Consider the following 18,027-nt stretch of genomic DNA (forward strand, 5'->3'; position numbering starts at 1 on the left):
CTACCAGATGATCCAGCACTAGCTCTCCTAGAAATTAATCCAAATGAAAAGAAGATTTAAATTCATATGAAAACCTGTATGCAAATGTTTATGCAACCGTATAATAAGAACCATAAACTGGAAATGGCCCACATGTCCTTCAATGGGTGCATCATTAAACTGCAGTGTATCCATGCCCTGGCTGATCCCAGAAATAAGGAATGATCCATGATATACAGAACAACCAGATGAATTCTGCACAAGGAGTTAATGTTGATTAAGGAAAAGCTAATTTCAAAAGATTATCTACTGTTTGATTTCATTTATATGACATTCTTGAAATAATATTATATAATATGGGTAACAGGTTAATGTTAACATGGATGAAGATAGGGTTGGACAAGGAAGGAAGTAGACAGTATCAAAGGATAACATTCTGGGAGTGGTGGTGCACACCTGTAATCTCAGCACTCAGGAGTCTGATGCAGAAGGGTTGCCATGGATTGAAGGCCAGTCTGGTCTATGCAGCAGGACCCTATCTCAAAAAAAAAACTAAGAATTAATTAAAATAAAAAGTAAAACATGAGGGCATCATTTTGTATATTGCCCATATCAGTTTAGCCTCGCTGGCTATAGTTTTGCAAAATGTTACGTTGCTAGGAATCTAGGTAGGGGTCAATGGGATCTGTCTCTACTATGTCTTTCAAAGGCATGTACATCTATAATTACCTTGAAATTTTAAAAGTTTAGTTAAAAATACAGTTCAGATTCGGTGACTAAAAACTAGAATTCTAAAGAAAAAGTGAGAGACTTTAGTGGCTAAACTGAGTGATTTACAAAATTTCCCTTTACTAAGGTGGGACTCGCTGATCTTTTTGTTGGTTATAGACAAAAATTGTTTAGCATAATCATTTAATGAGTCTACCTTAAACAGGGAAGAGATTTAGGGCAAAGTAGTGTTTTAGAGAACCTGTAGTTCCACTATATAGACAGGTAAAGTGCCGAAGCTGGGAACGGCCTTTATATCAGGAAAGCTGTGGTCAGGGCACCTATCCAGGTAAACATGTCCTCTCGGCACTTGGAAATACAAGACTTGGACAGCTTTGCGTGTAGGGATGAGGTGCAGACCTAGATCTTCAAATGGAAATGATGATGATAAAAGTCTTAAGGACAGCGATCTCATCAAAAGCAAAACATGTCCAGTTTGTGCTATTACAATAGATATCTCACAGTATAAAGTAGGCATATGCTGGATTAAAACTCATATTTTTCATTTCTTTTCTAGAATAAAGCAAGCTTCTTGCATAAACATAAAGAGATACAGCCCATCTTGGACAGCACCAAGAAATCCTCTTTTCATAGCTCCCAAAAGTCTTATGCCAAATACCTCAACCTTGCTCCAGTGTGCACCCCAGAAGCCACTAGGAAGATTTTCAGCCTTCAAAGGCCACAAGAGGAAAAAGGGCTCTCAAGCCCAGGCCACAAAGACGGAAGACACAGAGTCTCTCAGCAGCAAATGGGAATCTGCTTCCCCAAGTTTTGAAATGAATGCCAGTATTCTACAAGACAAGAGTCTTCCTGCTAAAGAATCCAACCTGCAGGAACCTAAGCAGATAGATCCTCATCTAACTAAAAATAAGAGTGAGCAACCAAATAAGAATGATGGTCTCCAAAGAGATGACTAGCTTGGCTGTGCGCTGCTCTGAAGACTGAGAAATGGGTCTGCTGGCACAGTTAAAAAGAAAAGTCCCCCTTTCCTGTCTCTCCCTCTTCAGACACACGCAGATACTAAACTTCAGATTCCAGATATCCCAGCACATTTAGTGGAAACATCTTTCTGAAATTTAAAAGGAACCCAGAAAAAATATAAAACACTTTGATATATTTAATTTTGTCAACATGGAAAAAACTAGACATTTGATTTTTTCAAAAATTACTTAAGCAAACAACACCAAAAAAACTATGAGCTGAAGGAAAGGACACATACACCACTCATTTTAAGCACCTAAGTGCTTCAATGAATTAATAAACAAATACCATTCCCCGAGTTTCTGCTTTATGATTGGTGTGCCGGGAACCACCAATGATGTCAGAGACATTTCTTCCCACTAGAAGAACATCATATAAAGTCATGTAAAGCACACATGACTAAAATGATTATAGAAATGATACCATGCAGAGTAAAATACTAAGTTGTACACCTCCAACCAATAAAGAATAATCATACATTAACAAGTGCTAATTGCATAGACCACAGCCTGGCACAAAATGGCATTGAAATTCATAGATTATGGCATGAAAGTCACTTTGCCTCTCAAAATGAAATAGGTATAAAAGGTGAAATGTAGTTTCTCTCAGAGCTGGCAAGTGGACATTGCCAGATATTTAACCTTGTGGACGCTGATCAAGTCCAGCAGCACTGCACATTGCATTCTGTAGGCAGTTGGGGGTGGAACGTGCACAAAAACAGGTCTGCCAGCAGGTAAGTGGGGATGGGTGTAGTGAGAGAGAAAACAGAGTCCTCCAGTACGGGCCAACCACAGCATCCAGCGCAGGTTACAGCTATCCAGAATAAGGGCCAGGCTCCTGAGGGACAATCAAGGTGCAGCTATGATGCTGATCAGGGCAGGGTGGGACAGGAGAGTCTGAGGGGGTCACGTGTCAGCAGAATGTCCAGAAGCCAAAGAGGGGTCAGGACAGCATGTTTCTTTGTAAAAGGGATAAAGATTGTGTTTTAAAGAATCTTAGCCAATAGATTTCCTCAAGAATTTTTAATGCCTCGTAAGAAACAGCCATCTTCTAAATAAAATAGATTATGCTTCAGAGCTAAATATCCTGTCCCTACAGGAGTCTCCAACTTTTTGGCACAAGTGGAGCAGAGACATAGGTCTGATCCCTCTTGGGACGCCCTCTGCCAAAGGTGCTCAGATAAAGAGGTAGGAGACTGTTCTGGGCCATAGTATTATGTTAGCTGATACTGTGATGGAGTAAAAGTTCCATCCTTATTCTTAGAGATTAGGGGTAAAATCCTAAATTGTAGGAAAACCTTGATTTTTAATTCAGTGAAATATCACTTAATCTTCAGTTGCCAAAGAGTTTGAGGCTGTAAATTAACAAGTTGAACATCTTTGCACACAATGAAACAAAAATAAACCAGCTTTCTAGAAGGCTGAGGTGTACAGAGACATTTCCTAAGCAGTTTTATCTTGGTCTTTGCTCATAATTACTCCCTTTATACCTTATTTGATGCAAATACTTGCTACAGTGCTTTACCTAGAGAAGGAAAGTATGTAGGCCACTTTCCCATTCTGCATTTCATGTTATACTTAACTGTTAGTGTTCTGAGAGTGCCACTCTCACAGGTCCATTCATTCTCTCTGCCTTTGGCATCTGCCCCACCTAGCGGATTCTCTGCAAGCCTCTCCTCTGAGATGAACCACAAGTAACACCCTCACTGGGAAATCTGTCGACTCCCCTAAGGAATTTAATAGAACTCTGATTACTATGCTGAGAGTCCTAATGAGATCAAGTAGACAGCATGCAAGTAAAGGTGGGTAATGTAAACAGAGAGATCAAACTCAAGAAACAAAAGGAGACATTAGAAGTTAAAAAAACACTGTCATGAAATGAATGATGAACTCATCAATAGATTGGACACAAATGATGAAATAACAATCTTAAGAAAGTATCAGTAGTAACTGGAAAACTTAAATTCAAAGAGAAAAAAGAATGAAAAATAATTCTCCTTCACAGAAAGAGTTTGAGGCTGGCCTGGGCTACACTGTAGCAGAAAATGCTCCCCCACCCCACCCCACAGTCTGTTAGTTGCCCAGGTAACAGCTTCTGTTACAAGTTCCTGTACTTTTGTCTCCTAGAAATGGCTGGTCACTGTGATGTATCACTATGATGCATCTTATAAGAACCAATCAATAATTGTCAAATACTCTGCTTCTGTACTTCCTGCTTGCTTATCACATATAAGTCCCAAACTACTAGGGATCAGAGCCTGATATTTTGGGAATGATCCCTATTGGTGCCTGTTGACAAAAATCTGTCTCCAAATCCTAGGTATTGTTTCAGTGTTTCTGCTTGTTGTTGTCAAATAACAAGGTACTGCTCCTAAAAAATGTAATTAATCATTTGGGACTAGGGATGTATCTCAATGATAGAGTACTTGTCTAGCACGGGAAAGACTCTGGATTCAACCCCGCATACAAACATAACTATAATAATAAAAACTAAACCTGGGGAGCTGGGGATTTAGCTCAGCGGCATAAGCGCCTGCCTTGCAAGCAGGCAGTCGCGAGTTCAATCCCCGGTACCGATAAAAAAGAAAAAGACAAAAAAAAAAAAAATTAAAAAAACAAAAAACTAAACCTGTGAGATAGTTATAAAAGGTGAAACATGTACAATGAGTTTACCAAAAATTAAATAATTTTAAGTTAAAACTGAAAATTTTCCAAAGTTAGTGACACTAAACCATGGATCCAGAAAGCTCAGAGAACACCAAGAACTATAAATACCAAAAATCCTACATGTCATATAAAACTAATGAAAAAAGCCAATCAGGTACAGTAGCACATCCCTGTAATCTTAGCCCTCAGGAAGGCAGGAAGATTGCTGTGAGTTCAAGACCAGTTTGGTCAGCATAGTGAGGTCAAGGCTTATCTGAAATACATAACAAGATCCTGTACAAGAAAAGGAACTTTTTTTTTTCCTTTTCTTTTGGTCTTTTTGAGACAGGGTCTTGCTATGCAGTTCAGGTTGGCCTTGAACTCATTATGTAGTCCAGGCTGGTCTCAAACTTGCAATAATCTTCCTGTCTCAGCCTCTCAACTGCTGGGATTACAGGCGTGCACCACCATGCCTTGCAAAAAAGGAACTTTAAAGAAGGCGTGGGGGCAGGGAGGACACTACATATAGCTGAGCAAGGTAAGAATTATATCTGACTTTTCAGAAACTATATAACCAAATACAGTGGGAAAAATAACGTAAAATGTTAAAAGAAGCACTTATTTCAGCCTTCTGTAACAAAATTCCATAAAGTGGGTATCTTAAATAACAGAAATTTATCCCTTTAATCCAAGATTAAAATGCCAACATAGTATCTAGCAAGGAGATTCATTTTCTTTGCAGCTAGCTGGCTGCTTCTCCTATCATGTGGCAAGGAAAGTGAGCATTTTATATCTCTTTTTATAATAGCACTAACCTCACTCATGAGGACTCTATCCTCCTGACCTAACTATATTGCAGACTTCACCTCCTAACACCACCATATTGTGGATCAGGATTTCACTATGGGAAATCTTTGATACACAACAATTCATAACAACCACCAACCTAAAATTCTGCATCCATTGAAATTGCACTTTAAAAATACAGAGAATTTTTCTTAGACAAACACTGAGGGAATTTTTTTTTACCAGTAGAGTTTCTTTAGAAAACAATATTAAAATTTCTTCTGAGAGGAGGTTAGAAACTGGTGTACATAAAGGAAGAACAACAAGAAGAAATGGCTTGGTTTGGTTTGGCTTGGTTTGTTTTGTTGTCTTTGGGACAGAATCTCACTATGTAGCTCAAACTACCTTCAAACTCACTATCTTTCTGCCTCTGTCTCACAATGCTGGGATTATAGGCATGTGCCACCTAGGCTAGGTAAAATCATTTATTTTCTTGGATGGTCAAATAGATAAATCTGTTCAGGATGGTAATCATATATTTGGATAATATAGTTTATAGATAAATGAAGTGAATAGCAGCAATGTTATAAACGATTAAAGGGAGGAATTGCAAATACCCTGTTATAGAACACTTTGCATTGTCTAGGAAATGAGTGGTATAGTATAGTGATATAGTATTTGAAAGAAAACTTGTATTTATTGTAAATTATACTGTAAATGAAGAACAGTAAAAGTGTAATCGATATGCTAAAAGAGGAAAAGTAGAATCATACAAAGAGTCAAAACAAGAGGAAGTAACAAAAGGAGATGGAAAATAAATAGCCAAGAGACAGTAGAGAGAAAAGAATAACAAATACAGTAGATGTTATTATACATATTAATTTCAACTGCATTAATAATCATTATTTAAAGTTAACAGTCTAAATACAGCAAGTACAAGACAGAAGATTGTCAAGACAAAAGATAAGCTGTTCCCTGACAAGATATAGTTTAAATATAAAGACAGATTTAAAGGGATGGAGAAAGATACAGCATGCCTAATGTTTCTAACTAAAAGAAAGCTATAGCAGCTATATTTCAGTCAAATCAGATTTCAGAGCAAGAAAAATTATACAAGATAAAGAGAAATCAATTCTCAAAGAATATATAACAATCCTTAATGTATACGCACCTAACAACACAGCATCAACAGATGTGAGACAAACACTGAGAAACCCATGAATTAAATATTGGTTTTGGGTTTTTTGCAACAAAGTCTTGCTGTGTAGTCCAGGCTGGCTTTGAACTCATTATGGAGCTCAGTCTGGCCTTGAACTCATGGCAATCCTCCTGCCTCAACCTCCAACGAGCTGGTATTATAGGCATACACCACCACACCCAGCTTGAATTCACTATTAAGAGTTGGAGCCTTCAACTCCTTTCTATCAGCAATAGACAGATTCAGTCCCAAGAAGAGTCAGCAGCTATCAATCAACTAAACCTATGTCTAGAAAATACTTCACCAAACAACAAGAGAATACAAATTCTTCTCAAACTCATGTGGAGCATTTACCAGGACAGATCACATTGTGGACAATAAACACAGCTTAACAAATTTTAAATAATAGGAATCATACAAAGTATGCTGTCAAGTAACAACAGACCAAATAAGGCTCTTCCACTGATCTTTCAATTTTTTGAGTCCTTTGATTGCTGACTTGACTGTGACCACAAAAGTGGTGGTGTAGGTCCAGGCATCACCCATCACCAGCCTCTGTTTTCATGCAGGAATCACATGCCAGGCCCCTACAGTCTGTCTCTTCCTCTTGGTCTTGCCACAGAAGGTACATTTGGTCATTTCAGTGCAATATAGACCCAAGCCCAGAGAGATCAAAAAATTTTAAAAAGACTTCAAGCCAAATGAAAGTGACAGTATAACATCAAAATTTGTGGCATATAGTGCAGTAATGCTTACTTGGTAATATATAACATAGAATAAACTTATTTTAAAAATGTTATCTAAATTCAATCAAAGTTTATACCTTAGAAAGTTAGAAAAAGAAGCCCAAAGTATCCAGAAAAAAAATTAAACTTAGAACAGAAATCAAATTGGAAGCAGGAAATCTATGAAAGCTTTTCTTTGAAATGATTAATAAAATTTATAAATCTCTGACAATATTAACTAAGGAAACAGAAAAAAACATGAATTATTAATGTCAGATAAAAATTAACAAATGAACAAGAGAGACTGCTGAGTCCCTAGACATTAAAAATATGATAATAAAAGAATATTATGAACAGTTCCCTGCCCACAAATTAGTTAATATAGATGAAGTAGATCAATTCATCAAACTATATAATCTTCCAAACTCACACAAGGAGAAAAAGAAAATTTGAAGTTGTTTATTTTTAACACTGAAACAATGAATTAAAACTTCCAATGAGAAATTACCAGGCCCAGATGAATTCACTGATGAATTTTATCAAGCAGTAAAAAATTATACCATTTCATTTAATCTCTTCTAAAGGCCAAAATATTATCCTAATATCAAAACCAAAGATATTACAAGAAAGGAACACTGTAAACCAATATCTTTCATGAATATAGATGAAAAAATCCTCAACAAAATATTTGAAAATTGCATTGTTATGTATATATATATATATATATATACACACCATTATCAAGTAAGATTTATTCCACTTACACAAGGTTAGTTCAAAAGTCATATATCAAGCCAGGCATGGTGGAGCACATGTATAATCCCAGCATTAGGAAGACTGAGGCAGAAGGATCAGTGTGAGCTCCAGGTCAGACTGAGCCACATAGTGAGTTCAAAGCCAACCTGAACTATATAGTGAGATCCTGTCTTTAAAAAAAATCATAAATCAATGTAATCTATTACATCAACAGAATAAAAATCTGCATCAATGGTGCAGAAATTGTATTTGGCAAAATCCTATGCCTTTCAAAGTAAGACAAAGTCACATCAAACTAGGAATAGAGAGAAATTTCCTCGAGTTGATTTTAAAAACCAAAAGGAAAACTACAGATGTTTCCTGCTAAGATGAGGAACAAGGGACCAGGATGTCCACTCTCACTACTCCTGTTAAACATCAAACTGGGAGTCTTAACTAAGTCAGGCAAGGAAATAAAAGATATACAGTTTGTGAAGGAAAAAAACAGCTGTGTTTATGCACAAATAACACGCTTGTCTATGTAGAAAATCCCAAAAAGCAACAAAACTTCCTGGAAGTAACAAGGGATGATATAAGATGATAAGGCACTAAGTTCAGGTCTTAAATTCTCCCCGAGGTCCACTTTTAAAGTCTTGATCTTCAGGAAGGCACTACTGGGAAACGATGGAAACTCTAGAAGTGGTGTCCTTAGGGAAGAAAGTTGGGTCGCTGGGGTGTGCCCCTTGGGGAATACTGGGAATTGACCCCCTTCACCCCTCTTCCTTCCTGGTTGCTATGCAGTGAGTGCTTCCTACCATGATGTTCTGTAGTCACCACAGGCCCAAAGAAAAGAGGGCAAAATGACCATGGACCGAAGCCACCTAAACCATGAGCCAAAATAAATATTTTCTTATCCTAAGTTGACTTTCTCAAGCACTTGCCACAGCAATGGAAAACTAACAGTTAACAGAGTTGCTATCTCATATACAGTACCGCCAATGAACAGCTGGAGTTTGAAATTGGTGTATCATTGACATTAGTGCCAAAAAAATAGAATACTTAGTATAAATAAATACATAAATAATTCACCCACTCAAAAGGGTTAGATGGGAAATCTTCAGATTTTCCTCTCAATTTTGCTGTGAACCTAAAACTGCTCTAAAAAATGAAATCTTTAATTTTAAACAAGATAAAAATTAACAAATGAACAGCTACCAGTTCTAGAAAGGCAGATTCCTCACCTACTCAACAGTGAAAAAGAAAATAATAAAATCATGCTTTTTAGAAAAACCAGTTGAAAGTCTCTAGAAACTGCTCTAGACTCCTACATCAAATGAAGAACACTCATTTAAGAACACTTAACAAATCCTGATAAGCAGCAGCAGGGACTAAGCCACTAAACCATCAGACATTCCCTCTCTTCACCCCATTTCAATGGGAGTAAGCTCCCCCAGAGAGCAGCAGTCCTCCCAGCCCCCTCTCAATGGTAGGAAAAGCCACCACCATTGCCCATCCACCCTGCTCTGAGCTGCAGGGGCTAAAAGCCAAAAAGTGCAGTCATGAGGTCGGGTCTACTTCCTCCCACTAACCACAGGAAAGCAAAGGTGCTTTCCTTCCCCCATTCAGCACAACAGAGCAGCCCTACTGCCTCTGCCACTGCTTCTACTCAGGGTCCGAGTCCCCTGTGAGAACTGCCCAGCTGACAAGACTGGAGTCATCGCCTCACCCAGCATGGGACCCAGAAAGCAAAGGTGTCCCTGTAGGAGCAGAACCAGACGTCCTGCACAGGGCTCAGACCTTTCCCTGCAGAGGAGGCTGCCACAAAACACGGAGCTCCTGCACCTCCCAAGTAAACTGTCTTGTTCGGAACAGCACGTGGGCCAGTTCGAAGCTGTCCAAACAATGGGGGTTTGGGTGGTGAACTGTTCAAAGGAAGTGGTAGCTTGACAAAAGCAACCAGCTCAGCCGCAAGCCAGCTGGGTCACCTGGGAGAGCTAATGGACAAGAGAGCAGGAGGAGCCTCCTTCCGTGAAAATGAAAGAGAAAGAAAGGGAAAGACAAAGAGTGAGAGAAATGTTTCAGAGTTACAGTTGAAGGTGGCCGCTGAAATACACATTTAATTTCTCTCTCTCAAAACTTCACTCAGATAACTGTTTTTAAGGCAAATAGTTGACAGGATGACAATTTAGTAGAGGAGGTCACCACGAAAGCCTGTCAGCAGCAGAATGACTTCAAACTGTTTAACAGTAACAGGAAAGCTAGATGGAGCAGACCAAAGCCTTCACATTTATAAAGGAAAACTATGTCCATCCCAAGATGCATGTCCAACTCTGATCGATTTTGAGAGCAGAATAAGGGTATGTTTAGTTTGGTAAGTTCTCAAAAAATTAACTTGGATGTGCCCATTTCTCAGGAAGCTGCTGGACTCTTACTCCATCAAACTTGAATCAAGAAAGAAAAAAGCCTTTGAAACAAGGAAACACAGGATCTAACCTAGGTCAGGAGGCAAGGGAATCCCCAGGATGGTGGTGAACTGAAATTCTGGCCTTATGTAGGGGGATGAGGGGAAAAGAAAAGAAGCCCTAAGGATTTGGCAAAGGAAGTGATTGTAAACTCTGATCAGGAATCTGTCAACATAAAATAATGACTCTGCTTTACAGGAAAAAAGAAAATAGATTATTCTGAGTTAAATGTGAGTGACCACGGCCAGAGAACATGAATTCAAATTACCCTGCACAACACGCTGCACCATGGAAGAGGTTACACAAACTTTTATAGTCACAGAAGAAAAAGGTGAAAATCAGTATATTTATTGATTACCCTGGTGGGGTGCCCAGGGGCGGAGCAGGGAATCTTCTCCGCAATTTTCAGGTGTGGTTGCATTCTTAGCTTCACAGTCGACAGAGGCCGAGGTCAGCAGGCCTGGAGATAGGTAGCAAAAGGTTTCCCTGACAGCGTCTAGACATTAGGTCAGATACAAAAGTCAAGGGCGGTCACTAAAGTGCCTAAAGTAAACCAAAATAATTTTGGCTCTCAACCTAATATTCCATCTGTCCACCATTGTGAATTTTAGCCAGCCAAGGTCAGTCTAAGGATCTTTAAGGCAGATGTATAACAGTGAATGAGTTCAGTTAATGAGTTCCTCTGATCTCAAAATAAAAATTTTGTTCTGCTCTTACTTTGAAGGGAAATCAGTGTTCCAGCTGCTACAACAACCGTCTCAACTCCCGAAAGAGAATGCTAAAAAGAGAGTTTTACTTCCAGAGAAGCCAGTCATCGTTACAAAGCTGGTTTTTGTTTCTGGTTTTGTTTTTGTTGTTTTGTGGCACTGGGGATTGAACCAAGGACCTTTGCACTAATCTACATGCCCAGCCTTTTACTTTTTAGTTCAAAACAAGGTCTCACTAAGTCTTTTAAGTGTTCAGGCTGGGTTTAAATTTGCGATCCTCTTGCCTCAGCCACTCAGAGTGCTGAGATTTTACAGGTGTAAGCCACCACACCTTGTTTACAAAGCTCATTTCTGAAAAGGGGAACTGATAGGCTAGCTGCTTCCCAATGAAATGTGTTGGAAATGAGCTGGGTGTCCCTGCAGCTCTGCTGAGCCTATGGCCCCGTTCTGGAAGGTCCCTCATGAGTGACAGTCCAGGTTGCATTTATCTGGGAGTTTAAATCCCTAGAATCTCTGCAAGCTCTTCCTCTACTCTCCTTTCTGGAGCCACAGTGACATAACCAAGACCCTCATCTGGCACCAACTCAGCTGGCCCTTGTGATAGACTATTCTGGGGAAGCCAGAAGTTGTTTATATTCTTTACTTCTAAAAAGTCACGGGCCACTTAAGAAACGAAAGTAAAATCAGCTGATAGTGACATCACAAATGTACCAAAGCTCACAAAGCTGTTTACTCAGACACAAATGCAAATGCAAGCAAGGACATCAGGAGCCTGCCTGCTGTGATTCCTGTCTACCACCCTCATTCCTGGAGCCTGACCTTAGAAAGCCAGCGAGAAGCATGACACTGCCCAGACCTGACCGCCTGCTCCACCTTCCCTGAGGTTTCTGTGGGCTCTGCACCTTCTCTTTGTAAGTACCTTTCCCCCAGGTGCCTCAGTTGGCTCCCATGCCCGGTACCTCTCAAGACAATGCTGTTCTAGAGTTTGCATGCTAGCAACAGCACAAGGGAGAAAACTAGTGCTGGAATGTGTGCTCCTTTCCCTTTCTCTTCTCCGTGTGATCAGCCCACTATCTTCTGCTCCCCTCCCCTCCACTCTTCAGCATTACCGAGTGGCTCTCTGCCTCCCAAAATGAGGAAGGTAACGCTGGTATCGACTAGAAACACGCACACTAACTGCATGCAGCAAAGTTGTGCACAGTCAGTACAAACTAATGTTTGTGGCTTTGAGAACACAATGTCCGTCCAAACACGCAGCCAAACGAAAGCAGGTCACTGACCAGCAATGGCGAAACTGTTATTCAGAGTCACAAAAACATCACGAGAGCTTCAGGTGTACACTGAAGACTGTCAAAAGGACCTGCGGTCTTGGTTCAAAGAATACCACAGGATCAGAGAGGCTCGTAGTGCCTGCTTTAGATCACACTGTTTCCCATGCGCTGATGGAAACTCAGGGTGGGATTTTAGTTCTCTCCGTGCAGATCTTTAAAAAGATTTTTTAAAATGTGGGTGTTTCACTAATACTTTTATAATTGCCATTATGTTTTTGCACCTGTAAAAAATCAGTTTGTTGTGAAAGGGGAAATGTATTCTTCCTTCCTTCTTCCTTCATGATAACCAGTGTACCTGTCAGGATCAGTTTCTTACACCCCCATCTTCCCAAAAGTCCCATTTCTGAGATTCAGTTGGTGTGACACTCTCCTTCAATTTGAGACATTTTCTTTCTGTCTTGGTCCCTGCTTTATCTAATCACAGAGATCGTGATTGCCTGTTTTATAAATGTCACTTTCATAACAATAGCACATAGTTCTGGGAATCGTTTAAAGGGAAAAAAAAAAAAAAAAAAGAACAACTGCTTACAGTGCCACCATCCATAAATGCCACAGTTAGCATCACATTTTCAATAATTCTGTAGTCTCTTCTTTCTGTGCATTTTTGTAGAGATGCATTCGTGTTATGGAGTAATTTATACCTGCTTTTCCTAAAAGCTGCAAGGCGTTTCATCATCATAACGCGTCATCGTTTACTTCTTAATTCGGGAATTCAAGGTGCTTCCCACTTTTTGCCAAAACAACACTGTGATGAACATTTCTATACATAAATTGTTAATTTCATTTCTTATTGCTGGCTGAAGATAAATTCATAAAAGTGAGATTACTAAGCCAAAAAGACACGGCCATTGAGGATGGGTATTTAATGTATGTTGCCAAAATACCTCCAAGAAAATTTGTAAAAATTTCAATCACTGTGAGAAATCCAGTTTTGCTACACTTGGTATCATCAAGTGTTTTCATCTACAGATTTGATAATGATGCACATAGGTTTTATTACTTAGACTGTCTTTAAATGCATTAGGGAAAGTACACATTGCTTTTAATGGCTAGTTAACGACTTAGCATTCTTTCTTTTCTTAATTTCTTGGCCTATTTTTAATGAAGTTTAATTTTTAACTGTTTGCATGAACAGTTTACACATTCAGTGTATTATTAGTCATTTAATATTTGTTGTACTTATTTTCCATGCTTTTTGACTTTTCATATTTTAATGAGAATATAGAAATCTGTATTTTTAAGCAGTAAAATTTGTACAGATTTAAATTCAAAATATTCTTTCTCATTCTTAAACCAAATGTTTACTTTTTCTAGATTTTTTTACGCTTGTTCTTGAGTCCATGTGAAATTATTTCAGTACATGGAGAGAGATGAAGACCTAAAATGGTTTCTGTTTCGTGTTTCTCCTTTTTCAATTAAACCTACCAACTGCTTGACCATTGTTAATGAGAAACTCTTATAGGTTTCAAACCAAATGTTTTTCTGCAAAGAGACCTTCCCGGGCCCCGTCACGTGGGATCATTACTTTTTCTTGCCACTTTTCCTTCCTTGCTTCACTATTTCCTTTGCAAAGCTTTGCAAAATTCATAATTATCTTTTAAAAATGTGTTTAGTGTCCGGCTCCTAAGAAGTGTACCAGCTAACTCAGGGTGGCGGATGTTTGCCCAGGGTATCTCTGGCTAATGCAAGGCCCGGTTCAAGTGATTCCCCCAAAATGGGCCATTGGAGAGGTAGCAGGTGAGACTCTGGCCTCCACAGTGGAAGAGGAGGCTAGACTCCAGAACTGTGGGAGGGTTTGGATCAGAAGCAGCACCAGCTTCTGGTCCAATCATGGATCCTGCAACTATTTGGGCCTGGTAAATTAACTCAGCCTCCCAACACCAGGACGGTGCAGGCCACCAATAAAACCCGAGCAAAGCAGTGGCTCCCAATTTACAGTCATTGTCTCATTTCTAGAGGGTATTTTTTATCCCTGGCAGTTTCTTATAACTTTTTCTCTCAGCTTGAGTTACCTACTAGAGAAATAAACACTAATAAACAACAAAACAATCAAACAGGTGGCACATCAGTGTTAATGGAACCATTTAAGCAGCTGTTTCAATGTCCTGTCATCCACATGAGGCCTTCACTCTCACTTTGGACTTTCTATCCCAACCTCGCGGTGTCATCCTTTTTCGGCTGCTACAGCTGTTCGTATTTGCAGGGGGGAATTAAGCAAAACTAGCATTGCAGTGCCCACAAAATTCTTGCAGAGCTATCACTGACCACACTGGGCCATCCAGAGAACTGCCACCGCACACATCCAAGAAACTGTTGCCAAATGAAATATGACACATCTCCCTTTTTTCTTCCCTTTTTATTTTTTGTGACAGCCACACCCAGACCATGAATGCACGTAGTCTTCCATGTGTTCAGCCAGGGTTGGTGGACTCCACTGACAAGTAAACACTGTGCACGGCTTCCTGTCCAAGCCCATTGTGCTGACTTCATTCTGCTAGTTTTCTTCCCCTCTGTTCCTGCTACACTCTGACCCTGTCTCTGTCCCTTTCGCCTCGGTTCTCTGTTTCTCCCCTGAATCACTGCTTCCTCATCATGACTGGGGCAGATATGTGATCCTCAGCATGACACAGTTTTGCAGATATTAACATGCCTATCTCACAGCAGAAGATGACAAGTGATGATTACAGAGGGCCATGCGAAGCGCAGGGTGTGACATAACATGCCCAAGGCCACAAGATGCAGAGTGACAGGACAGATGGGAAAGAGGCGAGGGAAGGAGAGAGTGACTAACTGAAGAGTCTTCCAGATGAAGGGAATGGCAAGCACCAGCCAAGGCCCTGAGCTTACCCGTGGTTTTGGGGAACTACAGGAAAAGCCACTAGGCTGGAAGCTCAGTATCCTAAAGAAGCAGAACTGCTGGTGCCGCCCAGGAGAGGAGGCATGGGTACCAGCAAGCCTTCCTGCTGTCCTGCTGCAGAGCAGACAGAAGAACGCTTGCTGGGCAGAGAACAGACATTCCTCACCAGGAGGAATTCTAAACAGTCCCACTGCTGCAGGGGACGTTCTCTGCTGGCACTCCATTCCTCTCCGCAGGGACAGTGAGGGTCTGTGGAGCACTTCGTGGACAGCGTAGAATTTCCACTCCCAGGGAACACTGTTAGTGTGCTTCGCAGGGTGCTCCTCCCTAGGAGGAGGAGGTAAAGTCCTGGGGACAATATAGGGTCAGAAGCCTAGAGGTAGTGAGCTCAGGTATGTGTGGGAAACCAAGAAAACCCAGTTTAATAAAGTCTGCTTCCTGAATACCGTTAGATATTCAGCTAAGAGTAAACTGGAAGAAGAAAACAGAATGAGGGGGATTTGGTTTGTTTTCATACAAGATGAAGTAGAAGAATGAAGTTTTACTGGGATCCTAATACTGGAATAAGACTATACTAACTAAAAACATGATTAGGAGAATAACAAATTAGAGGTTATGGCAGAGCATGGTGACAGATGCCTAGATGCCTATAATTCTAGCATTCTGGGAGGTAAGGCAGAAGGATTGCAAGTTCAAACCTAGCCTGCACGATTTAGCAACTTTGCTCAGTGCAAAGGTCTGGGTTCAATCCCAGTATCATCAAAAAAAAAAAAAAAAAAAAAAAAGAAGTTATAAATAAGCATGTGATCAAGTTATATAATGCTTAGCTAACATTTTACCATGAAGGGAAAAAGATTCGGTTGTGCCTGAGGATAGAATTGGGATTTTGACCCCTGCACTGTGGACAGACGCACCATGGTCTGTGGGTGGTGGTAAATGACATCTTAGTCCTTCAATTTGAGCAAGTGGTGCTTCAGTGTCTTAAGAAAGAAAGCACCCCCTTCCAGTGCCCCTGCAGGACAGTCGTGGTCACAGTCAGATTCAGTACAGAAAAAGGCCGATGACTCACTCACTGTATCTCAGTCTAGTGCCAGAGGCACAGGCTGGAGATGGCCTGGCAGCCCGCAGCTCATCAGAGGGGTGTTTAACACACTGAACCCTAAGTGCCCCTCAACCACACCCAAAGGGAAGGCTCACACTTAATGTGAACCTAACAAGCACATAATTTAGAATTATATGACACAGTGTGCCTCTTTGACCCATTATCCAGCATCTTCTATTAGAATGATCACCTAAACGAGATGCTCAAACCAAACAAATGGAAAGATGCCTCCCACTACTCTAGCAATGCCCACCTTCCAAGTCCCTTGCTGGGTGCCTGCACCCTTTGGAGCAGGATCTGCTCTCTCCTCTTGCCATGTTACCCTGCAGCTGGCAGCGACTATGGCCAAACCTACACAAGGACCTGGAGTCTCTTGACGGTGTTGAGGACCAGGGGCCCCATGCAGCAAGAGAACTCTGCTTTACTGTGACAGTTATGCAGCCTTTATTACAAAGGATTCACACTGACAAAAGCTAAAACTCAAATTGGGTTTTTCAAAAAGAAAGAAAGCAGACAGCATTTCACAAGGCAAGAAATATAGATTGTTGTCAATCACTTAAAAATGTTGAACTACTAACTCTGAAAGGAAAACACAATGGCTCATCAGTTGTCACCAGAAGAGTTAGAAATATACAATATTACAGAGGACAAGTTATCACAGCCCTTGTACGTCCTCCGGTAAAATGTCACAGGCCTCAAGTCCCACCTATTCTGGACGTGAGGAAGAAGGATGGCTTGAGCCCAGCAGTTTAGGGCCAGCTTTGGCACAAGACAAGCTTGGGCTAGAGGAAAAGCTGGGGGTAAAAAGAGAGACAGCTGGGATAGTGGGCCAAAGAAGCACATGGTGTCATTTAATTCTAAATTATGTTCTTGTCAGGTTCACATTCTCTCCACCTGCTAGTGGAAAGGTAAACTGACTCACATATTTACTGTAGCACTATTTATAATATTACTAAACAGGACAGGGATATAGCTCAGTGGCACGGTACCTGCCTGGGAAGTGTGAGGTCCTAGCATAAAGGTGTGTGTGTGTGTGTGTGTGTGTGTGTACAAACAATGTTATAAAAGCATAATCTAAGGCTGAGCATGGTGGTGCATGCCTGTAATTCTAGCATTTGGGAAGCTGAGGCAGGAGGCTCACTGTGAGTTTGAGGCCAGCCTGGGCTACATAAGCTAGCTCAAGGCCAGCCCACACTAGCCAGTGAGACTCTCATCTCAATAAAAACAAACAAAAACAAATTCTACAAAAACTATAAGCCACATGAAACCCCTAAATGTATCATTTAAGAAACCTTTCTAATGACACAGAGAAATGTTTATGCTCCAATGATGTTCGCAAAGTGAAATGCAAATATATTTATGTGATCACAATTACTCTTTTCCTGAAAATAAAACCTAGCAGAAAATAAGTCTTGAAAACACTAGAACTCACAAACGCCAGCCCCACTAGCCTGTCCCTGCCTCACGTGCCCTCACGGTCCTCTTGCTTGGTGACTGTTCTGTAAGGCCCATGAGGTGGGAATAGGCAGGCAGTTTTGAGGCTGATTATTTTCCAGCTAGTTCTTATTTGGGGGAAGCCCTAAGTAGGCAAAACAACATTATAGAAGAAAATATGCTGAAAGAGTGGTCAATTCTATGACTAAAACTTGCAGATGACTTTAGTCTTTTCTGTAAAAGTCTTCACATATTTTTCTGGCTTCCAGCAATCAGCATGTATTACTTTATTATAAACAGGAAAACATTCATCTAAA

The 18,027-nt window shown here is 40.4% G+C and overlaps 1 protein-coding gene across 5 annotated transcripts in view; it reads left to right on the forward strand.

The window, feature by feature from the left end:
• The window catches only part of Agbl3 (AGBL carboxypeptidase 3), an 89,684-nt gene extending 87,219 nt beyond the window's left edge, over positions 1-2,465 (forward strand). For all 5 annotated transcript variants that reach the window (XM_063250527.1, XM_063250529.1, XM_063250530.1 and 2 more), the window contains one exon: positions 1,265-2,465. In XM_063250527.1, coding sequence (XP_063106597.1) covers positions 1,265-1,664 — 400 coding nt within the window. In that variant the 3' untranslated portion in view covers positions 1,665-2,465. The remainder of the gene's footprint in view (positions 1-1,264) is intronic.
• The last annotated feature ends 15,562 nt before the right edge of the window (positions 2,466-18,027 follow it).

This window comes from Cavia porcellus, unplaced genomic scaffold (genome assembly GCF_034190915.1).
Source record: "Cavia porcellus strain 051 isolate PalLab524CR breed Dunkin Hartley unplaced genomic scaffold, mCavPor4.1 scaffold_6, whole genome shotgun sequence".
NCBI classification, from domain to species: Eukaryota; Metazoa; Chordata; class Mammalia; order Rodentia; family Caviidae; genus Cavia; species Cavia porcellus.